This window comes from Polypterus senegalus, chromosome 4 (assembly GCF_016835505.1).
Source record: "Polypterus senegalus isolate Bchr_013 chromosome 4, ASM1683550v1, whole genome shotgun sequence".
Lineage (NCBI taxonomy): Eukaryota > Metazoa > Chordata > Cladistia > Polypteriformes > Polypteridae > Polypterus > Polypterus senegalus.
Window position 1 is genome coordinate 6940319 of NC_053157.1, and position 25621 is coordinate 6965939.

The following is a 25621-nucleotide window of genomic DNA, read 5'->3' on the forward strand; positions in this document are numbered from 1 at the left end:
ATTGTCTTTGAAACATTTTTATTTTTTTTAAATGAATTCAATGTGAAGGATGCTACTTTGAAAAAGAAAAATGTTCCAAGCCTGTATAGTCATCTGATTCTGAATAAAAAATCAAAAAAAAAATCAGCCTTATTACTTTTCAATCAGCCCTTGTACACACACACACACACACACACACACTATAAATATTGATTTTTACACATGTAGTTATTATAAAACAAAGGACCACTGCCTTTATCATCTAAAACAGGGTGAAGGTCTGATAATTTGTTAAATTGTTTTCTTTCAAGTTTCTTACTTTTCCAGAGTGTCTTGCATGATTAACTCTTCATTATATTATCTATGCCTTTATAAACTCAGGAATGTCTTTGTCTAGTCGAGTGTCCCCAAGACAAACAAAGAATTCATGTGCAGCTCTCCAATAAATCTACTGAGTTAAGAAAGTTTTTCTTATATACTGTATATGAAATCATTTGTATTTTGCAGGGAGACTTTGGAACATTTATTTAAAGGAGATCCTCAAGAAGAGTCCAAACTGGTATTCCTTTCAATTCATAAAAATAGAGCAGACAAATGCAGGCAAACTAACCAAAAAAAAATTCAACACTGACTTTAAAAAGCAACTAGTAGAAACTAAAATATGAGCAACATAGTGGCTTTGTTCTTTATTTCTAGGTGTGATAAAACACATACACATATCCAAAGGAGCTGCAAGTCCACTAAAAGAAAGGAGTTATAAAGATAATAAGCTTGTTGATAGGAAAGGCACTATATAAATTATTATTATTATTATTATTAAAAAAAGTTAATGCTGTCCACAGTGTTCATGACAGGTTCACTTTAATTTAAAAAAAAAAAAAATACCATAAATCAAATGCATGTGTATTCAATGCTACATGTTGTAGCTCTGCTGATGTATCATTCAAATTTATATACGGTACTTTGTAAAAATAGAATGGTGCCTTCAAAGACTTTTATTTTTGCTTATATGAAGGTTTAATTGTAAAAATCCATGAAGATCCTGTGCAATGTTCAGCAGTCAAACGGAGAATTTCACCTTATGTACAACCTCTGACCTTTTTTTAGGAAATACAGTGATCCCTCGCTATATCGCGCTTCGATTTTCACAGCTTCACTCCATCGCGGATTTTAAATGTAAGCATATCTAAATATATATCACGGATTTCTCGCTGGTTCACGGATTTTTGCAGACAATGTGTCTTTTAATTTATGGTACAAGCTTCCTCAGTTTGTTTGCCCAATTGATTTCATACAAGGGACGCTATTGGCGGACGGTTTAGAAGCTACCCAATCAGAGCATGTATTATGTATTAACTAAAACACCTCAATGATATACGATATGCTTCCCGCGAGGTGCTTGATTGTATGCTTTTCTCTGTCTCTCTGACACTCTCTGCGCCCGACGGAGGGGGTGTGAGCAGAGAGGCTGTTTGCCTAGAGGATATGGACGCTCTAAAAAATGCTGCTTTGTCGCAGTGCTTCGGCATACTTAAAAGCCCAAAAGCACTCTCTGACATTCTTTGCTCCTGACACGCATTCCTTTTAAGAGAAGATATATTTGCATTCTTTTAATTGTGAGAAAGAACTGCCATCTCTGTCTTGTCATGGAGCACAGATTAAACTTTTGACTAAAGGGTGTTATTTCATGTCTAGAGGGCTCTAATAATGTTAACAGTGTGGGAGAGTTTATAAGAGCTTAAAATATATAAAAATAACCATAAAAACATATGGTTTCTACTTCACGGATTTTCATCTATCGCGGGGTGTTCTGGAACGCAATCAAGGAGGGATTACTGTACTTCTGTGATCATGTGTTAGAATTTCCAGAATGAGACAACTTTAATGGGAAAAATGCAACCAGTATGGGAACATAATTTCACTTCACCAAGATTTGGTCCCAAGTCTCACCAGCTGACAAACTGGGAGGACAACCTAGGCAAGTGGCTACCTGTGAACAGTGACAGGATGAGAAGTACAAGAATACCAAAGCATACTGTACCTCCACAAAAATGGTCATGTTCTGCTGAGCCAAGTTAACAGCATGGATGTTTAGGTTTTGATGTCTTTACCAATACCTTTTTTTCCTATAGTGCATTTCTGTAAATCACAGTACTATTGCTTGAATGTTTGTAAAAAAAATCTACAGTAGATCCCGTTATATAAGCCGAGAATTTCGTCCTAGATTTTTGGGTTGGAGTTTGGGGGTCGGTTTATACAACGAGTATCGTTTCAGATTCAAGATTTCCAGCACAATGCCAGTTTTGCCGATGAATACGAAAGTAAATAATGACGAAACCACAGAGCCATCTTTCAGATGAAGAAGTAACTTTGCATGCCGGTACTTTAAATTAAATAAAGAATTTTTTCAAAAAAGTGTTTTAGTTGTTAATTTTATTAATAAAATTTATAATAAATTATCGGGAAGTTTAAAATAAAAATTTTTGTTTTGATTTACGACCAACATCTTGCGTTACGACCCGGATGTGGTCACGTGTATCTGCTTGCGCGATTGTAAACAAACAACCGAGAGGGTTATTAGCGTCAGTCGGAGCCCAGATACACGTGTTTGTTGATGTAATTTCGGTCATTGCAGTGATTTATATATATATATATATATATATATATATATATATATATATATACACACACACACACACACACATATATATATATACACATATATATATATATATACACATATATATATATACACACACACATACAGAAATTGTGTGGAAATATGAGAGTGCTGTTCGTGTGACCTATCTCGCTAATATGTACAGCATGTCGAAATCCACCATCTCGACAATTTTACAAAGAAAAGGATTTGCATAAGGAGGCTCCTTCTAAACAATAACCACCTTCCGTTTCATTCTCCTCCCTTCCTGCAGCCCAAAGATGTCAAATTAAATGGCGAGTACAGTATGAAATTGTTGTTTCTAGAATAGAATGCCTTTTATTGTCACTATACACATCTACAATGAGATTAAAAGCAGCTCCTTCAGTGCAGAAAAAAAGTTCTGTATAGGGCTTGCATGATTGTTTTTTTAGCCTTAACGTAATGCCGGATCTGCGGCCCCGCTTCTGCTTTCTTTCCCTCCTCCGTCTGTGTCATCTCCTAGACCCGACAACAATCCACGGAGAGCCCGCTGGTCTCGCTATGTTGTCTGGGATGTTGTGCGTGTGATGAAAAACACTCGAAACAGATGTCTGGCTCTGGACACCAATGTCTATAAGGTTCTGACGGGTGTAGCGGATGTTCGCCAGACCGATCGTGCACAAATGAGGGAAAAAAAAAAAGTACAAAAACAACAAAAAACTGCACTGAAAAGGAGAGCCCTGAGCTGCGACCATGCGCCGCCATGCTCCTAGCTTAATCTAGCCTACTTCTGGTAGGCTAGGCACTTTTTATAACTTTTTGGTTAGCACATTAGAAAAATTATTGCCGTTTTGGTAAATTATGCACATTATACAACCCTTTTTTATTATGAAAAGGTTAAGTAAGTGTTGCAGTGGGAGGTTTGGAACGCATTATGGGTTAGCCTTCGCAAACGAATTAAGTTCGTAAGTCAAGGGTCCACTGTATTGCGTATTTAGGTTAATCAAATTTATAACGAGTCTCCGGAAATCCACCCGCCGATGTACCATATTTGCGTATATGCTGTAGTTTCAACACAAAGGTTTAATTTTACCAAAACTTCTCCGCAATCACTTCCTGGTTTCCATCAAAAATGCCGGCAGACTCAAATTCTCGCCGATAAACATGATAAATATACCTGAAGAGACACTTTTAAGGAAATTTAGAAAATTTTGCTTGGAGAAGGGGGTCGGCTTAAATACCAGTCATCGGCAAATACATGTAATTTAGTAGGTAGAGAAGGGGGTTGGCTAATATACCGAGGCGGCTTATATTCCGGGATCTACGGTATTATATTTCTTCAAGTTTCACATTTTTACTATGAAATCAACAACTCATTAAAGCTAGTTATATGTTTAAAAGAAAGGGCTTATATTCACAAAAGCAGTGTACTTTAAGGAACTGTTGCAAAAAAACAGAAAGTGGATACAATTCAACATGCTATGGCACTTCCAATAGCAGCAAACATGTTCTAAAGTTACCAATCAGGCTTCCCATCTGCTTTGATGAATTTAGTTGCAACTACCACTATTTTGCTAACTGATTAGCGGGCAAATTATTTTGATTAATATGGGGGTTTAAAAAATGCAAAATGTGTGCAAAAGTGCTAGCTTTTCAGTTTGTTTGAAATGGTTTTACTCCTTACCAATTGCTCTGCTTCATAAAAATAGTACCACTATGCCATAAACGTGCACAGCAACAAGCCTAATAACTACCTGTAAAGTCTAGCTTATCACTTTCAAAGCTGATGCTGACATCAAGAAAGTAAAAGGCTGAAAATATTATTCTGCCTCAACAAACATTTCCAAGAGTGAATTGTTTAATTTAGTAAAAAAGGATAAGTGCCTGTGTAGTCAGCAGAGAAATTCTACACTGCAAAGCCTACACCTGTAGAGGCTTCTTGCTAAAACACCAGCCCCCATTTTCTCCAGTCTGTGTGTTTTTAAACTGCCGACAGGGTTTCAGGGAAAGAGCAGGAGATACTGAACAAAAGACTTGATGCCAAGAGGAAAGGATAAAATTGCGGTTATCCATTCAGGAGCTCAGTAGCACAAGGAAACTGAAGCTTAGTAATTAATTTGCATGATGCAGTGAGCTCTACAACTGAGAAGACAGACAGACAGACAGACATTTATAGACCACTGCAGCTACTGGACTGTGTAGAAGTGCCTCTATCTGCTAGGATATCTTTCTGTCATTTTAATCACTATATGGCATAACAGCAGTAAATTGAGTTTATAAAAGCATTGTGATCTATGGATATACAATATGTTAAAACTCTGCAGTTATTTAGTCAGGGTATATTTGCATTTCCAATTAGACTAATGTCAAATGTCTTTAGTTATTCATTTAGACAGGCAGTCAGAAGGTGGATGTTGTGTAGCCTCTGGTGTCATTATCGGGCGCTTCAAGTATTGAAATCCACATCTCCTGTGGATTTCGTTACCAACTCTCGTAACAGCAACCCTCTGATGGAGTGTAACACACCGTTTACTTCAAATGCATATTTTGCAGTTTGCAATTACACTAGCAAAATACCTGCGCTTCGCAGCAGAAAAGTAGTGTGTTAAAGAAGTTATGAAAAAGAAAAGGAAACATTTTAAAAACAACGTAACATGATTGTCAATGTAATTGTCGTAGGGTCATTTTAGTATTGACAGTGAATTGATGATTGTAAAGAGTTTAATTTATGTTTGTAAATGTTGTGTATGAGAAATGCACATTTATAGGATGTAAGGATCTCTTTGTAAATAGTAAGAGGCAGGTGCAATCTCGGGGCATAGAAACCACCGGGTACGGGTCGGTGAAATTGTGATCAACGGTAATCACCAAAATAGACGTGTTATTCGGGGTAAACTTGCACCCGTTGAAAAAGAAAGTACAAAGGAAGGCAACAAGCGGTGAAGCAGGGAATGAAAAGCAGAAGTCAGCACCAGGAAGACGTACGTGAGCAAGTAAGGAAGCCCAACAATCACAGCCTTGAAGCGGTAGGGTAAACAAAAAGGCAGGAGTCACCAGCAGGAAGATGTGAAGCAATAACAGGCTTGAAGTGGTGGAGTAAAGAGCGGGTGGAGCAGTGAGCACGACAAACAGCTGAGGAAAGTAAGGAAGCGAGTGAGGAGGCACATGAGTGCGGGATGTCGTTAATGTAGATCTGCAGGGAGCCAACCACGTGGTAGGTGCATGGAAGGCGGCTGTGGGGAAAAAGGAGGGGGGGGGAGGGGGAGACCCTTGTGCACCTCTGCCCTGAAACAAATAGTCTGTTAACGGAAATAAGGAATGAAACCATCAAAAGGAGAGGTCAGTTCCGAAAATTCCTTAAAGCATAATGGTGAGAACCACCAAAAAGAAGATGTTATTCTGGAAAGTTCGTTAAGAGGACACAGCACGAAATGAAACATACTTAACGTTTGTAAGTACAGTGTAAAGAAAGAATGGGAAATTTGGGCTTCCTACGTATATTGGAAGTCGCAGAAATAGTGAGGACGGGTTTCCCCTATCTGTATATACAGCTTAAGAGGGTACACCAGTTTCCCCCCTTGGGTGTTGCAATAGGACATGAAACATACCTAACTTTTGTAAGTATAATAAATATAAATTTCAGCTTCCCACCTATATGGAAAGTGGGCGAAGTAGTGATGAGACAGTGAGGGCTTTCATATATATATATATATATATATATATATATATATATATATATATATATATATATATATATATATATATATATATATGAATACAGCTGCCATTTCCTTCAGGTTTACATCGACTGCTACATTATCGTTACAACGCTGAACAACAAAAAGCATACACAGCACCTGCGCCAACGTATTGTTCACGTTGGCCGTTGTCCATGGATGCAATCAAACAGCCAATTATAATTTGATGCTACAGAAAGGTTTTTCCCTTGCATCACAGTAGGTTTATTTTTACAACGTGCAATGTGCTGTCTGCCCACAAAAAACACGCTTTTTTTTTTCGACTGTGGACAGTTCATAGTAAACAGAAGCTGGTTGTCTGTTACACCAGGTTAACGAGAGCACCATTGCTCTTTGAACTTCAACATCGCTGACCCTATACCGAGCACCGCCTTCACGAGGCATTGGACTGGTTAAGAAATTTAAAACTCAGTGGGTTATCGAATTGTTCCCACACAGTTTAAGCAAAACTTACTAATGGTCGTCTCCAGACGTACATTATACATCTGGCTTCAGCGAGACTAGTGTCTGACCGGTTGATTTGTCTCTACCATTCAAAAAGATGGCACATTGCAAACATTTCAAGTAATAACACACACTGCAGTTCTCCAATAGATGGTTCATCACAAATATTAACACTGCTCTTCCTAAATGGCATATAAACTGAGAAATATACACTGAGTGATGACACTAAGGGCTATGTTGACTACAGTACTTAAGATTTCTATCTACCTATCTTACAGGGGTGGCACAGCTAGTTTTTAATTCTAAATGTTCAACACGCTACGATGATGTAATTAAAAATGTTAAGTATAATATAAATTTTATTTAGTAATACACATTGGACATTTTGTTTCTATATTCTAACATATTGCCCAAATTACTGGGGTTGACTAGCTATCTTTCTTCATAAAGAGTCCAGGGTTTAGCTGGATAGTGACTCAAGGCCAAGAGTCAGAGAAAACACCGAGAATTACACTGTGGTTCGTGTCTAAAAAAATAAGTTTAAGCTTCCTCACAATTTTCAAAATGAAGAAGAGGGATATGCAACACACATGTTGTCTAGCATTACATAGAAGAGAGCTGCTTTTCGGCAGTCATCAATTCATTCAGGGTTGTGTGGTCCTTCTCAGCATTTTAAAATTTAACATGGCTTTGAGAGCTGCTGCTATACGGGCATTAATAGAGGGCTGTATGAAAGAATACGATTAATTTTCCATATGATTGTGCTTGCAATTTATGTAAGCGCCCAGAGAAACTTAAGGGTAAATAAAACCATTTCAAACTTAGTCCACATTGTGCACTTAGTTTTGCCAACAGCAGTTGATGTATGGATGTGAAGGATATACCAGGCGTGTATGCAATCTACTTTATATCCCTTTTTGTTTATTTTTTTTAATCAAAAATTAAAATAAAAAAAAAAATTGCAAACATATCTAATGGAAAAATACGTTTTTGTTACATATCCACCCAAGAAATTTCTATTTGGAAATGCAATCACAGTCCACATGACACTTGTGTCAGTAATGCCATATTGACGTAAACATTAATATTATAACTGCAATCCTAATAAAGAAATCATAAGACTTAAAAACATTTGTTGAATATATATGAACAAAACAGTCTTTAAACTCATCTGTTTTTAATGAATAAATGGGTGCAAGGTGTTTAAAAAAAAAAATCTGATGTATTCAGTATCTACTTAGATCTACCACAATGATTATAATCCACAAACTATTTACATTAATAATATAGACAGAAGCACACCAAATTTTTAATTGCAATTATTAGTGGCTGATATGTCTTTCTGTTATTTTACCAAAGAGATAGCATATTTAATTGTGTGGTCAGGGGATACCAAATACAATGTCATGTAGGGCTGTTCGATATAACGATATATATCGGATGACAATATGAAAACGTCTATCGCTGCACATTACGCTATCGTTTGTTTCGTGGTGTCGCAAAATAAACTGTTTACGGCAATATTTTTTTCATTGTTTTGATGGCCACCACGTGGATGCAGACACACTAGCATGGCTGATGAAGACGAGGCAACACCAGGTAGCTCCACACAGAAGGACCTTGTTCCTAAACGAGGGGCTACCTCTGTAGTATGGAGATGGTTTGGATTTGAAGAGTCTGACACGGACCAGAAAACGGTACTGTGCAAATTATGCTGCAAACCGATCGCTACCACAGACTCCAACACGACAAACCTCTTCTACCACCTCCGCAAAAGCACGTGAGCGAGCATGCAGAGAGTTTACAACTGAGAGGCAGGTCACGTAGGATATTACAGTTGTAAAGGTACTATTTAAACGAGCATGTTAAAAGCTTGGAAGATTAATTGCTACCAAAACAATTTGCTTAAGGCATAATTTTGCCTGCAGCGTTTGCTGTCAGCGTTAATCTTGTTAAAATTACTGTAGCGTCTTCCAGACGTAATGACGATCCGAGACGGTCACTTGGTTAGTTCCCTCTTTATTAAACACAAACAAAAAAAATGGTTGCTGTTGGCCACAACCACGCCGAACAGACAGCAATCCAAAAACAAACTCTCTTAGCTAGGGGCGACAAGATCGTCGTCCACTCCTCCTTTTTCACAGCACTTCCCCCCCCCATCCCTCCGGAACCTCCTTTACCTTCCACACTATTACAGTCCATCAGAAATAACAGGGACAACAGAATAAATAACTGAGAGGGATGTAAATCACAGAACACAAACTGCAGAACAGAACTCTACAATAAAGAACAGAATGCTACATTACGTTTACGCCACAACTGCATCACCACGGCAAATCTCCGTTACCGAGTTACCGCGGATCGCCCCGTGCTTGGGGCTGGACGGCATCAACACGTTAGCGCCGTCCAGTCCCACGCACGGGACGATCAGCTGTAACTCGTTAATGGAGATTTGCCACACTACGATGTGCAAATTAACATTTTACTAGAATGTAGCCTAAAAAATATTATATTTAATATATTTTTGTCGTAAGCCTTATTGCTGCTACAGTTTGAAGTACAATGTTTACATTTGGTTTTGACAGTTAATGTTAGACTTGTATTTATTTTGTTTAAAGGGTTTATTGGCCTTATATAGTTTAGTTGTTAGTGCTTTGATCCTTTTATATTTAATATATGTTGTGAGAGTTATTGCTGCTACAGTTCACATTTTGATTATGTCAGGCATTTTATATAGCAGTATTTTATATTGGGCCTTTAGTAATTTGTTTTTGAAAAGTGTGTTATATTTGATACATTAACATTTTATGTTTACATTCTAAGTCAAACATTTGCTCAAATGTTCTAAATAAAAGAACAGAAATAATTACAAGTTGAGTACTTCTCATTTTTGATTTTTTTAATTTAAATGAAAAAAAAGGAGTGGTGATTATATAAACTATTCACTGAATACAAAGAAAATGTACTATATCGTGATATCGGGATATGAAATGAAATATCGGGATATAAGATTTTGGTCATATCGCACAGCTCTAATGTCATGTATGAGAATAAATTAGGACACAAATACAAGTAAAACCAGAGAAACTAGCAGGCCAATAATGGAAACAATTAAATGCTTCAAAGCATCTCTAGCTAAATGAATTGACTGTTATGAAACCCAAAAGAGAATGCAGCTCTCGGAGAATAGCTACAGACTGATCTGTTTTAGTTCCAGCCGTAAATATCAATCTGCACACAAAATGATCAAACGTTCAATACCCAGCCTATCTGGGTGGGCCCAGTGCAAAAGCTAACAGCATTAAACTCGCACTCATAATTAATGTAATCTTAGACCCCCTCTTACTAAAAATTGAACAGAACAACTAAGTGGAAAGAAATTCCTAATGATGAGTAAGGTCTGTCTGTGATGATCTCTTGCTGAAGGTAGAACCCCATGATCAACACCTGACTGTAACATCATAATCCAATCCACTTGATGGAAACATGTAAGCCTGTCCATTAAAAAACATATGCCACATTTTATAAGTTCAGAATGGAAGTAGGGGATTAAGGGAACTCCAAACCCCCCTCTTTAGAGACTTTAGAAAATGGTTTTGTAAAGAAGAAGAGATTTCCTTCACATTTGTACCATAAAAACATGCATTTATTTTCTGGAGAAGTGACACTGCATATAAAATTGTAATTACTGTAATTTTAAAAAGCACATTTGAATTACATTTATGATATCAGCCAAATAATAGTCTAGTTCAGGGTTCTAAAATATACAGAAAAAAAATCAATGTTGCATGTAGTTGTAATGTCCTCGACTGCTAGATTTGTTAAAGAATTAAGAAATAGGTAAACGTGACAATTAAGTATTACATACCTGAGGATTCTCCACTCGTTTCAGATAGTCATCATATGCACCTTCAATGAACTATATAAAAACACAAAAGAGTGGAAATTGAAGGAGACAATCCAAAACAGGGGTATTGTTTATTACAGAGATAAGATGTAAAAACAAAAGCCATAAAACACACAAAAGAGCCCTGTGTGCACCCTTCTTTACAAAAATTCCAAGAGGCCCTTCATAAAGTTGTCAATCCCATACTCAATTTCCAACATTTCCCATGATGACTACAGAGACACTGAATTGGCAAACAATATGGCCGCTGCTAACTCCCTGGAAAACTACCCATAAGCAAATGGGACAAAGAAATGTAAATTGAATCTAAAGCGGTTTATAAAAGTTCAGAATAATGAACATCTTCATTAATGTGACATTAAGTCCTAGTAAAAATGAAACTGACTAAACTTCATCCATCCATCCATTATCCAACCCACTATATCCTAACTACAGGGTCACGAGGGTCTGCTGGACATAATCCCCAGCCAACACAGGGCGCAAAGCAGGAAACAAACCCTGGGCAGGGTGCCAGCCCACCGCTGGGAACACACACACACCAAGCACACACTAGGGACAATTTAGAATCGTCAATGCACCTAACCCACATGTCTTTGGACAGAAACCACGCAGACACGGGGAAAACATGCAAACTCTACTTAGGGAGGACCCAGGAAGTGAACCTGGTCACCTAACTGCGAGGCAGCAGTGCTACCACTGCGCCACAATTCAACAAAATTTATTATGTAAAGGTTCACAGTGCTAATAAAGGCCATGTCACAATTGAGGACTTTTCCAGAGAATTTTAGTTGTAGCTTTCTTTTACATAATCTTACAAAGTCAGATATATATGCATTTCTCTCTATGCTGTGGTTTCTATTACACACCTGAAAGAAAGAGACAATATATGTGAAAACATCATCGCACAAATGCAATATTATTTGAAAACGAACAGCATCCAATCAGCTGTAAAAGTATGGCATTTCTAAATGTTTGCTTTTTTTCAGTCTGATTCTCTCAGTCAGACTGTATATTTGTCTCTTATTCAGTGCACGAAAGAACATGCAGGTGGCCAGATGCTGTGTGCTACAACATGCTGACGGTGATCAACGCACATTTAAAAAAAGAAAGAGACAAATATGTGACGTTTTGAAGAAATTATTTTATGACACGATTTACCTTTATTTATTTAATTACTTCCTAAAGCCTAAAGTCACAAGTAGTGTGCAGAGGGCATGCTCAAAAATGTGTGTAATGCCACGAAAAGTCCCTGCTGACACTTTAGTATGCAAGCAATGGTATGTGCATTCTAGATGTAGAAGGGAGCCGAGTTTACCTCTGTTACAGCGCGTCTATGTGAAAACAGCAGTGTCAGATGCGGGGGTGGGTTGTGTTTAGGCTTGTGAACGCGGCCGAGATAATAAAACTGACTAAAAAAAAAAAAAATCAATGCTAACCTTTACAAGTATCATAAATTACACTGGCTGTTACAGACTGAAATCAAATGTATGTTTTTATTCTAAAATAGTAAGACTAAGAGCAGTTTACTTCTCAAAACGGAGTGGTGCAGGATCGAACTCATGAGCTTTTGATTACCAGTCAGCAGCTGATTCTATTGCGCCACGGAGGCAGTCATAATAAACAGGTGTCAATGTCGCATGTTAAGGGCTTTTTGTTTCTGCAGTTATATTTTTGAAAAAAAGCGCAATTGTGTTAGATTTGTACCTTCTGTGAAAGTATTTCTTTGATACTTCAGGCTTCATACATTATATAGTTTATGCCTACATTTTGTCATCTACTACTAGAATATAAAAAAGTTTCTGTTTTAGCAATGTGTGTACACAGATTACTGTAGAAACGGAACACACATGAAATGCGTGTGTTCCAAAAAACGATCTATTATTTCCACTGTAAAACTCCACTTCACTCCTAGAAAATCAATCAAGGCATGAGCTGGGAGAAGTTTGTGCACGTTCTAAGTCAGCGGGGGGATGGAATAGCCGGCTACTTGCAGCTTTTCTTTTATCAGCATATTTAGATTAACAAAGACGCTGGCAGAGAGGTGAGAACGGTTTTAAGAAGCGATTTAAGGTGGAACGGATTTACGAGTTTTTTTGTAGGCTCAGGTAATTCTAGTGTTAAAGAGCTTCTGCAAAAAGACAAAATAGCCTCCTGTGGACAAAAAAGTTCCATCTATGAACCCTAAAATGTGAGGATCAGTACACAAGCTAAATAATAACAAAGTCCAATCGTTTATATAACGGAACAAGAAAAGCAGCCCTGAAATACTGAAATAACACATTCATGTAAAAAAGGTCAGACTGATTTAGCACAGGAAGCCAAAGTTTCGGCAAATTTTATATATATATATATATATATATATATATATATATATATATATATAAAAGGAGGGACAGGCCTGGACAGTAAAGCATCAAAAGTTTGAGACATTTGAAATTTGAATTCATTTGACTCATCCATTAAAAATTACTCTTTAGTAAGGTTTTTTTTTTTTAAACCAGCTAATGTTGCAAACATTTCTTAACAGCAAATATTGTAAAACTAAGAGTGACTCTCTGATAAACCAGATTTTTAAAAGCATGCCATTAGAAAAACGGCTTTGAAGAATTTCCTTTAGTGAAAATGTCTTGGAATCTTGGAATTCCCTGAATCAACAGAACAGATATAAAAATGTTTTACATTTCACTGTTAGTACTGATTTTAAGCAGTATTTTTGGGAAGAAAACTTCAGAGAATAAATTTAGAATGTGCACATGGAAAGATAATCTAGTACCTGGCAAAGATATCATTCTTTATAAAACCTAATCTGAAATACCCCAACTTCTTGTTATATTGGGGGAATTCCCATATCTATCACGCATTAAAATTCAGGCCCTGCATTGGATTCTAATGTTAATGAATGCCAGTAGTAGTTCACATAAATGAGAGTTGGGTAACTACTTAACAGATATGCCAATATTTTTAAAACTGTTGTTACTGTTAACATTTCTACACATTTTTTATATTGGACCCGTAATGGCGCACTGCATGATAACATGCACTGAATACCCTTGACTTGAGCATTCATAGATTTCATCCTCTTTCTCTGTATGTTTAACATTCGTTTGCTCAGAGGTTGATGCGCTTGCTGCTTCCTGAGCAGCTCTTTTTCTCCACCTTAGCAGCCGCTTCTTCTCTTCTTCCGTCGCCATCTTTTTCATTAAAACTGATTAAGTTAGTGTTTGTTCCTTAGTACGTTTTCTTTAATTTTTCACTTAAGCTGACACTTAAGTCTTCAATCTGCCTCAAGAATGATTTAAAATATGAAGAGGTAGGGGAAGTGACGACGAAGGTGGTAGGGATGAGAACGGCGCCCGTATGCATGTGCCTGCTGGCCGATGCCGAAAGTTGATTCTACAATAAAATAAAATAAAAATAAAAAGAGGAATAACCTTGGAAGTCAATCATCACCCTGAAAGCGGATAGTAGACGTCACATAGCATATGTGTACCACATTTCAGGTCAATGGGTCAAACGGTTTGCGTTTTAAAATCCTGGACACACAAACAGACAGCCATGGTAGCGTATTATATTATGACGATTACAGAAAAATACACAATATTATTTATTTAAATAATAGAGGTACCTTTAATAAAAAAAAGTCACTGAATGAATTTCTGTTTTTGCCATATCAAACAGGTGCCGAGTATTGTAAAATTTCACTGGTATTGGTACTGAATAAAAAAGTTCATGTATCGTGACAGCATGATTCGATTCTTAAACAGTCATCACAGGTAGCAAACAGGACTTGATTTACTTTCTCACCACGCTGCCATTTTCGCTAGTAAAGGTATAGTTTCCTGGCTGACAAGAGCACTTCCCACTGTCTGAGTCCACCTGGATTTTGTGTTAGACTATACAATTAATTTTTAGTATTAACAGTTAACCAATATTATATGTCCAAGATCAATTTCTATGTTTAACCCTTGTAATTATGGAATTAAAGAACAGACAGCTAACTCATGAATACAAATTTTAAAATTTAGGGGAACTGTAGGAAAAATTCTTGCAAAACATAACAGACAGACATTTACTTGCAAACTATCTTCTTATATAATACGCTACCGTGGCTGTTCGTTTCTCTGTCCAGGATTTTAAAAATCACCTGTAGCTACTGACTTGAAATTTAGTACACATATACTACGTGACGTCTACCATCTGCTTTTGGGGTGATGATTTTTATTACTCTTTTTATTTTTATTTTATTTTATTGTAGAATCAACTCTCTGCAGCGTGTAGCAGGGCGGCCGTGCAGCACATGTGTATGGGCGCCGCTCTCATTCCCTACCACCTTCGCGGTCACTTCCCCTACCTCTTCATATCTTTAATCATTCTTGAGGCAGATTGAATTGAAGACTTAATTGCAACACAACAATTAACTTAATCAGAAGCAGCGGGCCGCTTGGGTGGAGAAAAGAAGAGCTGCTCAGGAAACAGCAAGCGCATCAACCTCTGAGCAAACGAATGGTAAACGTACAGTGAAAGAGTATAAATGGTCAAGTCTAGTGTAATCACTGCACGTTATCGTGTAGTACGCCGTTACTTGTATAGCTTATAATATAAGATTATACACTGACTCTTTAGAGTATTGCACTATTTTTTCCTGTAATGCCTTATGTATTTAAAGTATCTTGTTTTAAATTTATTTATTTTTTGCTCTCTACTGTTTGTGTAGCGTGGCTCAAACAGATGAAGTGAAGAAGAAACATTCTTGCAGTAAGAAGCCAAATTAATCACTTAAATCGTCACTTGAAATTCTCCTTCAGACTGACTAGCTAAAACTGGTGTGCTTTCAACACTAAGTGTGGGGCTCTGGCATAAATTCATGTCATGGGGGACTCTAAAGATAGTGCCAACTGACTGAAGAGAAGCCAGTGACATATACTATATGAACCATGATTTGAAAAAATGACCGAAATTATGACAAATTAACATATAAAGAGAGAAATACGTACTGCACATCTTTACTTAAATGGTTACCCAGACACCACCTGCAAACAAACTGCTTCAACTTTAAATGGAACCACAAACAATGCTAATTCTATAGGTATCAGTAGCCATGTCTAGCCAAATCACAGAAAAGCAGTTAATTATATCATCAAAATGAAACAATGCTTATACTAAAGCAAATGAGTTGGCCTTGTAAGTGTAAATACATTAATAAAACAATTGTTACCATTGGTGCATGTTAGTTTTGTATGTTACCTTTGCTAAGTTAAACTACTTTCTCTCTATTGTAGTATAAATAATAATAAAGCATTGATAAATGTAGGTTTCCCCACCCCTTCTTAATCTCTTCTTATTTTTTTTTTAATCTCTCCCTCTATCTATATCTCCATTGATATCTACAGTATATCAAGCCACAATCCCGTTACTGACTTTTTTAATGCACAATGAGTCACTCTTACTGAGGATATGAAAAGAACAGGACTGATGACAGGTTATCGATTGAATAAACTCACTGATACTCACCAATAGCAATCAACCCGTAAATACACAGGGAGAACATGTGAAATTCATGCCAACCCTGGCTGTATGTGGCAAGAATGGTAACTCTGCACTGCCTGGAAAAGCCAGGACAAACTGAGCTCCGTGAGCAGTGGCAATGGCGATGGGAGAGTATGAAGACCAAAGACACAGCACTTGCCGAGCCAGTAAATAATCACCTTGTTTGGGGGCTCTTTTAGCTGTACCTTACATGACAAATTACCAGAACAGCTTGCAGGTTTACTATAAAAATGTCAACCGAGATTGTGCGTCTGATTAGTAGCCACCAGGAAAAAGAGTGGCATATGGTTTGCCTCTGACCTCACGTGGGCAGAGTGAGAGAGGAATGCATGTTGCTGCATGGTAGAAGCGGTTGCCGAAATAATGAAAGAATAAGAGATTGTAAAGAGTGTGACTTTTTCAGTTATGGTCCCTAGTTGTCTACAGAACACAGAGAGTAATTCTCATCTAGGCATCAACATTCAGTGTTAATAATAACCACACTTGGCGAGGACTTTCCAAGGTGAATCCACATCCTAAACCTTAACGATGCCGTGGAACAAGACAAGCAGCGGATTAAAGTGCACAGTCTTCTTTTGAAAATGACTCAAACCAACAACATGTTTTGCTTTTTAGTCCATCTTAAAACAACATACATATGCGACTTTGCAATAAGTGTTGTGACGGACAGCCGGGTCCCATGCCCAGCCGGGACGCCTCTGATGCATACGTCCAGGGGGAGCCATCATGGGCTTTGCAATACCTCCCCCAGGGTGCTTGGGGGCACTCTCCCTGGCAGTGGATTCCTCCTCAATCTCCCCCGTGGCTCCATGGGACATGGAGTCCACCACAGCAGCCCGGTTGGGAGATGGGGTGGCCGCTAGGGGGTGCTGCAGAGAGCCAGCCACCACACTGGACGGTTTATCAGCCCCACCCGGAGGTGCAATTAAGACCAGCTGGTCAGGCACCTGGATCACTTCCGGTGGGGTTTAAAAGGGCCTGCCTCCCAGCAATCGAGGCCAGAATCGGGAGGAAGAGGACGAGGTTGCCTGGGAGGAGTGGTGGAGCAGGAAAGTGTGGGTTTGTGTTGGTTTGGTGCTTGGGACGGGGAAGACGTGTGCCCACAGCTGAAGAGCAACAAAATAAATACCTGTGAGTGTGAACACGTGCCTCTGCGTATTCTGTGCCGGGTCGGGCGCTATATAGCGCCTTGTTTACAGTGTGTAATCTGAAGACATTTCTTAATAGTCAATAACATTTTTGGCTTTAATGATGATGGGTGAGCTTCCCTACTCCGAAATGCTCCAAAATCAAAAGGTTTTTGAGCGCAGACATGACACCATAAGTGGAAAATTCCACACCTGACCTAAGCTGGTACTTACCATTTTACAACCGATTTCTTCCGTCCCATTTTGAATTTTAAGTGGCATGATGGCACCACAACACGAACGACAAGAAGGAGGTGGAGGAACCCAGTGGGGTTTTAGGAGCCGGGGGTTGCATTACCAAAGACTGGAAGGCGAGATAGCAGCTGCACAACACTTCCAAACTGCTGTGTGATAACACCTGTGCAGCAGTTCAAAAGTGCTGTGTCGCACACAGAGCATAGGCTCAGACGTTCTGTTAGTGCAAGTGTGTTATCAACCATCATCGCTACCAAACATACGCGCATTGCTCACTGTGCTTTTTACTTATTTTGTGTGTGCAGTAACAGTTTTTAATCAAAACACAGCATCGCAGGTGGAAGACTGAAAGCCTGCCGTTGTTTAATAGATGATACAGGTATTCTGCAGACACTACTGGACACAAAGATAGTAAAGCTATGTGCATAAGGTATATATGGAACTAGTGTTGGATTGTTACTAAACGCTTCACCTTAGTGTCAATACCAGCATTAGGATCTCAATACGAGTACTAGAACGGTTCTGAAGCCAAGAGTGGATAACTCCAAACCCCAGCAGCTCATCCTTCTTACTCCGGCCTCCCTGGTACAGCACACACTTGCTCACCTCCCTAGTGAGCTGCACCATCAGCCTGTGCAATCCAAATCACATCGAAGAAATTTGGATTTTGGGGGGCCCCACCCTATGAAGTCCCAAGCATGTCAAAGTAAGTAGTTTCATTCTGTGAACTCTACAGAATGGAGAAATAGTGAGAGCCGAAGGAAAGGAGGGGTGGTGGACAAACACATATGGTTGGAGAAGAAAGATGGTGTGTAACGAAAATCCAGAAATGATGGTACCACACCGTTTTAAACTGTGCGTTTTTTGGTAATTTTCTAGTACCAGTATGCTGCACAACCCTATACGTGTTTAGACTTGGGCCCCATCCCAAGATATTTCATTAAGTAAATGCAGATATTCCAGGTCAGGTCAGTTTGAGGAGCAGGTACTGGTACAGAGCGTTGCCGCACCCACCACACGACAAAACAGCTTGGGATCCTGGTTGGCAACAGGCAGGCATGCAGCCCAGTCCCACCATCCAGAAATGACCCTATACCTGCCGCTGCCAGGTGTTACGCGAGTGTCCCCTTGGCCTGGTCCAGCCACTCTGGTCCTCGACAAAGAGGATCCTGCGAGCCGGATCACCCTCTGGGAATCGTGACACATGGCCACAGTGGCGAAACTGACACTCCCGCACAATGCAGGTAATGTGCCTCATCCGGGACTCCATGAGCAACACATACCTAATACCTAAGGATTCTCTGAAGAGAGACAAACATGAAGGAGTCCAGTCTTCATTTCAGGTCACTGGATAGCATCCATGTCTCACAACCATATAGCAAGAGGGGAAGCACCAGGAGTCTAAAGACTTGTACTTTCGTCCTTTTGCAGAGATATGGGGAGCGCCACACACTCCTTTCCAGCGACCTCATAAACCCCCCCAACCCACCCCAAGCTCTCCCAATCCATCTACTGACTTCATAGGAAGAGTCACCAGAGACATGAATGTCACTGCTGAGGTAAGTAAACCTCTCGACAATATTCCAAAATCCAAAAATATCTGGAAAATCATCTGGCCCCAGGCAGTTCGGGTAAGGGATGCTGAACCTTTATTTGGTAGGTTTTAGGGCTTTTTCATTTACCTATGGTTGCGTGTACCCATCAGATCCATTGCGAGCATCAAGAACAGATGAGAAATTTTTTAATTTAAAAATATTGCTCACTTTGGAACAGATGTTTGAGGTAAATCCCTATATACAATGATCGACTTGAAATATACCTAACTCTTCCTTTTATCATCATCAACAGATTTCTCAAGTCCTCTCTATAAAACTTGAAGGGGCATTCTATATCCACTTAAATATTTATGAGATCTATAAAAATGAAAATACATACTTATGAAAGCAGTAGATCATTTCAGCTGCCTTTATACAAGCGTGATCAAACACTTAATATATCAAATTATAAAGAACATTACAACAATTTCAAAAAGCTCAGGTCTTTACAGTTTTAATTAGCTTTCTATGGCCCAGCTTTTGCTCCCCCTGCAGCCCCCGTTGATATCTTTACCATTTTTAAAAAGGAGCTTTAATCCATGGAGAACACTAACAATTTGTGAAAGTCGTCCGACTTACCGCCTCATACTTGTCTTTGTTGCTCAGCAGGTAACCTGCACAGGTACGTCTGACAAAGAGATGGCGAGACTGACAATAAAGAACCTAAGAAGAGAAATGCAGATTAAACTTAATTAATGTAAACCCCGAGGACTTGCAGGATTGATGTATGAAAAAAGTCTGCTATAACCACCACTAAGGCACCCCCACCCCCCCAGCGCCATTTGTGAGCGATTCACGCAGACTAAACGCTTACATTCCACCCACCACAGAATGACTTCTTTTCCTCCTCCTCTCTCCATTTTGGGGAGAATCCCCTCCGCTTACCTGCTCGGCCACCGCTCTGAATAGACAGGATCCATCCTTGGCCGTCTCCTTGCGATATAAGCCCTGGCTCTTCAAGTATTCATCCATCAACTTTTCGGATTTTGCGCCCTCTCCACCGACTCCCGCTTCCAGTCGTCCGTCCATTTTGCGTCGCCTTCTACTTTGCGCCCTTCGCTTCTTAAGCAGCGAATTCAATGCTTCTCGTCCGTACTAAGCTTGAAGCAAAGCGGCACAAGCGTTCCAGGAAATCATGACGACGGAGAGTTTCATTTTCGACGTAACATTAGTAAATAAAATAGATTACAACTAAAAAGTTTGCGTCCTGAAGGCTTGTGGAAAGTCGCTTACTCGACAGCGTACATCCTGTGTAAGACTCTGAACCCCGGCGCACCAAGTGGTCCGCTTTTCTCCGATTTGGGACTTTATTTTCGTTTACAGTTTTGACAACACTTTCACTCGCGGAGCATTACTGCCGCGGTGCATGCCGGGCGATGTAGGCTTCCGAACCACGTGCTTTGCGCGGCACGGAAACAGGAAAGTTATCTTGGGTGAAAAAAACTACACTTCCCATGAGCGAAGGAAATTTACGTCCGCTCAGAACAATCAGTTGCGCGGTGAAAGATCATTTGGCTGGGTGTGTTCGAAAAGGTGACAAACGGTTTAGAATAATAACACTGGGCAAAACGGATCCCATTTTTTAAGCGGTTGGGTTTCGTTTAAAATATTATTAATTTAATGGATAGGAAAGGTCAAGTCTCCATTATAAAATTATTTTCTGTAAAAAATGGTACGTGATCACCTTGACAAATAAGCGCACATCCACCACAATAAAAGAACAAGTGACGCGTGGCCGTCCGTTCTTTTAGGTTTAGGATAAAATTTTAAAAAAATAGGCAAAACGTTGTAGATGAAGAGTAAAACATTTTTTAAAAGAATAATAAAAATACCAGATAGGTGCATTAAACTTTTGTCCCCTGGGAGAAAGTTGGCTTTTTACAGAAGCTCTTTAAATAAACCGATAAATAACTAGATACAGACACAAACACTGTGGTCTGAATACCAGCATAGCTAAAAAGGAAAAAGCTAAAGAGAAAGAAAAACGTTTGACTTGGCAGTCCCAGTGAGGTGCTGTATGGACGTATTGCTGTTGGTATAAAGGAGCCCCCGTAGCGTTACTTGACACACTTCAGCTAAATAATTCGTTTTTTGAAAGTCCTCAGTGCAGTTGTGTCAGAGAGAGGATGTGCAGCATTGTTCATAATGGCACTCAGTTTTGTTGTAATTCTCTCCTTTGTTACAACATCTGGGGGTCCTGAAACGGAGCCTTCCCTTTTAATTAGCTTGTTAATTCAGTGGACCTCTCATGTTACCAGCCCAGCACACCACAGCATAGACAATCACATTGGTCACCATTGAGTTGCTGAAGATGTGAAGGATGTCACTTTCCACATTAAAGGAATGAGGTCTCCTAAGCAAGAAGAGCCTGTTCTGTCCTTTCTTATGGTTCCTCTGTGTTGTGAGACCAGTCCAACCTGTCATTGATGTGGACCCCTAACTACTTGTAGCAGTGCACCATCTGTACATTCACAACATGGGTGGTGACTGGACATTGAGGCTCTTTGGTGCATTGATAGTTAATAAGCAGTTTCTTGGTTGTGCTGATGTGAAGTTGCCGACAATTTTCTTTCCACCAAGAAACAAAGTTCTCCTCCTGACTCCTCTCCTCTACCTCATCCCTCTTATCAATACACCCCATAAGTGCAGAATCATCAGAGATCTTCTGCAAGTGACCTGACCTGATGTTACATATATTTATAGTCAGAGGTCTACAGAATGAAGAGAAAAGCAGCCAAGACTGTTCATGGTGGTCCTCCAGTGTTGCTCACACAGTTCTTGAGGCTCACAAACTACAGTCTGCCTGACAGATAGACCATCATCCAGGACCCCACAGGTTTATCCACCTGCATATTTCTGAGTTGACCCCTTAACAGGAATGGCTGGATGGTATTGAAGGTGCTGGAGAAATCAAAAACCAGAATCCTCACAGTGTGGCCAGCTTTGTCCAGCCTTGTGGAGCAGACAGATAATTGCATTTTCCACTCTAGTTTTTGTCTGTTAGGCAAACTGCAGTGGGTCCAGGTGGTCTACCACAAGAGGACTCATATACTGTAGTCCAAGATCAACCTCTCAGAAGGTCTACATGGTATGAGATGTTAAGTACCACTGATCTGTAGTGATTAGGTGAAGAGGCGCCTGCCTTCTTTGGAAAAGGAACAATACAGGATGTTCTCCACAGCAGCAGCACTTTCTGAAGTCTTAGGGACACACGGAAGAGGTGACACCTCAAAGTTGGTCAGCACAGGCCTTTTATCTGGGCCCATAGCTTTTCCTGTGTGTCACTTCCTCAGTTGTCTCCTTACTCAGTCTTCAGATGGCCCATAGTGATGGCCATTAGTGAACTTGTCACTGCCCATTGCATTTAATGTGGTAGGAGAATCTGATGTAATAGGGATGGTGAAGTTGGTCTTATCTTTGTATACATCCTCTCTGATATTTCATTTCAAAATATATTTAACGAGTCCCGGGAGGAAGCATTGAAATGCAGTGGGCAGAAAAGACTCCCAGAATTGCTTCTGGTGGAATGAGTTTGGGGTGGCACGGTGGCGCAGTGGTAGCGCTGCTGCCTCGCAGTTAGGAGACCCGGGTTCACTTCCCGGGTCCTCCCTGCATGGAGTGTGCATGTTCTCCCCGTGTCTGCGTGGGTTTACTCCCACAGTCCACAGACATGCAGGTTAGGTGGACTGGTGATTCTAAATTGGCCCTAGTGTGTGTCCTGTGGTGGGTTGGCACCCTGCCCAGGATTGGTTCCTGCCTTGTGCCCTGTGTTGGCTGGGATTGGCTCCAGCAGACCCCCATGACCCTGTGTTCAGATTCAGTGGGTTGGAAAATGGATGGATGGATGGAATGAGTCTGTGGCTAAAAGTGAAGCAAGAGAGCGCCTCCTGGAGCATCAACTTTTGCCACTATTCTCTTTTCTACAACAGCTTCCAGTGGACTAGTGTGGTGCTGAGGTATCACCCGTTGCATGGCTGCACTCGGGTCCTAATCTGGATCCTGAGTTGGTTTGTCGTGTGGTGGGTGTGCCAATGCGCTGTATCAGTGCCTTCTCCTAACCTCTCTCTCTCTCTCTTCCAGTGGGTCCAGGGTTCGTCCTATGAGCTTGAGTTGCTTCCCCAGCAGACTGCAGCGTAGAGCCACCACACTGCCTACTATGGACTGATAGAAGATTTCCAACAGCTTGCTGCACACATGAAAAGCCCCGAGTCTCCTTAGCAAGTCCAGTCTGCTCTCTGCCCTTCTGGTGTTGTCAGACCAGTCCAGTTTGCTGGCACTTGTAGCTCTGCACCACTTACATGTCCTCCCCCTGGATGGTGAAGGGTCTCAAAGGTTCCTTGGCACGTCAGAAGTCCACCACCAGCTACTTTGTCTTGCTGATGTGGAGTTGTTGTTGTCTCTGCACCACAAGACCTCCACAACCTTTCCTCCAACCCGAGTCATCTCCATTATTAATGCAGCCTACAACGGACAAGTCATCTGAAAATATCTGTAGACAGCAAACGCTGGTGTTGCATGGATGGTGAACAGGAAGGGAGACAGGACAGTTCCCTGAGGTGCTCCAGTATTACACACCACCATTTCTGACACACGTTCCCTCAGCCTCACTAATTGCTATCTGTTGGTCAGGTGGTCCATGATCAGAGGAGGTTGTGGGGGCATCAAGATTCAAATACTTGAGCTTTTCTCCCAGTCGATAAGACAGAATGGTATTAAAGTCCATCATCAAGTCCTTCCGTGAGAACCCTAAATCCAAAGAGGACTGTTTCATTTATGTGAGGTAGAATGCCCAGAGGGGACTGGGTGGTCTCATGGCCTGGAGCCCCTGCAGATTTTTTTTTTTTTCTCCAGCCGTCTGGAGTTTTTTTTTGTTTTTTCTGTCCTCCCTGGCCATCGGACCTCACTCTTCTTCGATGTTAATTAATGTTGACTTATCTTATTTTCTTAGTGTGTCTTTTATTTTCCTATTCATTTTATTACGTAAAGCACTTTGAGCTACATTTTTTGTGCTATAGAAATAAATGTTGTTGTTGTTAAAGGCACTGGAATAATCAAAGAATATGAGCCTGACTGTGGTGGGTGCCTTGTCCAAGTAGGAGTAGACAACGTGGAGCACGGAGATCAGAGCATCCTCAATATCTACGAGTGCCTGATGTATTTGTACTGCGCCCAGTTTAATCATGTTTAGGGGTCTTTTGAAAACTCACCCCTTCTTTATATATTTTATCAATCTACAGGGTGGCTGCTCTTGTACTGACAGAGTTTAGGACCCTGACATGTGTCTTAGTCTAGTTGTAGGTGTAACATTGGAGTAGGTATTTTTTGACTCCTCGGCTCGCTTTCTTTATCTTGTTTTCTGTTGCTTTGATACTTGCACCTTCATCCTTGTAACTAGCTCTGTAAGTCGCCTTGGATAAAGGCGTCTGCTAAATAAATAAGTAAATAATAATAAGGTGTGGCTTCTCATACAACATCAGAACATAAGAACTTTGACAAACGAAAGGCGACCATTCAGTCCATTTGTCATTCATTTGCTTAGCTGATAGCTAAACTGTCCCAATGTCTCGTCTTAATTCTTCTTAAAAGTTCTCAAGATTTCTTCTTCAACTCTATGTCTTGGTAGTTTGTTCCAGATTCCCACAACTCTTTTTATACAGAAGTGCTTCCTGGCTTCACTCCTAAATGCATTTCCCCTTAAATTCCACTGGCATCCTCGAGTACGTGATTTACCATTCAGTTGACAGAATTCTGCTGGATCCACCTTATCAATCAATCCTGAGAATTTTGAAGACTTGGATTAGGTCCTCATCAGGCTTCCTCTGTTTGAGACTAAACAGTTTAAATTCTCTGAGTATCTGACCCCACAAATGAGTACCACTTCCCACTGTCCCACACCAAAATCTTGTGGAAAGCCAGGAAATTGTCATACCTGCAAAAGTGTGGCGATGGGCAACCACATATTAATGGCCATGGTTTTAGAAAGACCCTATAGGTGTGATGCTCAGGTGTCCGCAAACCTTGGTCATTTAGTGTCAAATCACATGTGAATGTTCAGCTACTCAGATAGATTCAATTGTAGGTCTTCACATTTCCAACTTGGGCCGATACAACAGAAGCCTCTTTCTCGTGCCACCATTGCCAAGCAAACACAGCACAAGATAATCAATCTGTGCCAAGTCCCTGGCCTTCTGTATACAGCATATTATCAAACCTGTTTAATCCAGTGTGGTGTCACAGGACGTGTGGGGCAGAGGTAGCATTGTCACCAATCAGGCTGAGACACACGTCATTCTGGGAAATATTCATAAAGGGGTGGGTTTAGTTAGGACACACGCGTTACCTTTAAGACAGAAAAACATAGCAAAGAA

At 40.1% G+C, this 25621-nt stretch overlaps 1 protein-coding gene across 1 annotated transcript in view; it reads right to left on the reverse strand.

Annotated features, from left to right (window-relative positions):
• otud4 (OTU deubiquitinase 4) overlaps positions 1-20643 on the reverse strand; it is a 103702-nt gene extending 83059 nt beyond the window's left edge. The window contains exons 1-3 of the mRNA XM_039750205.1: positions 20139-20643; positions 19833-19916; positions 10691-10741 (exon numbers count right to left, since the gene is read on the reverse strand). Coding sequence (XP_039606139.1) covers positions 10691-10741; positions 19833-19916; positions 20139-20282 — 279 coding nt within the window. The 5' untranslated portion in view covers positions 20283-20643. The remainder of the gene's footprint in view (positions 1-10690; positions 10742-19832; positions 19917-20138) is intronic.
• Between the last annotated feature and the right edge of the window lie 4978 nt (positions 20644-25621).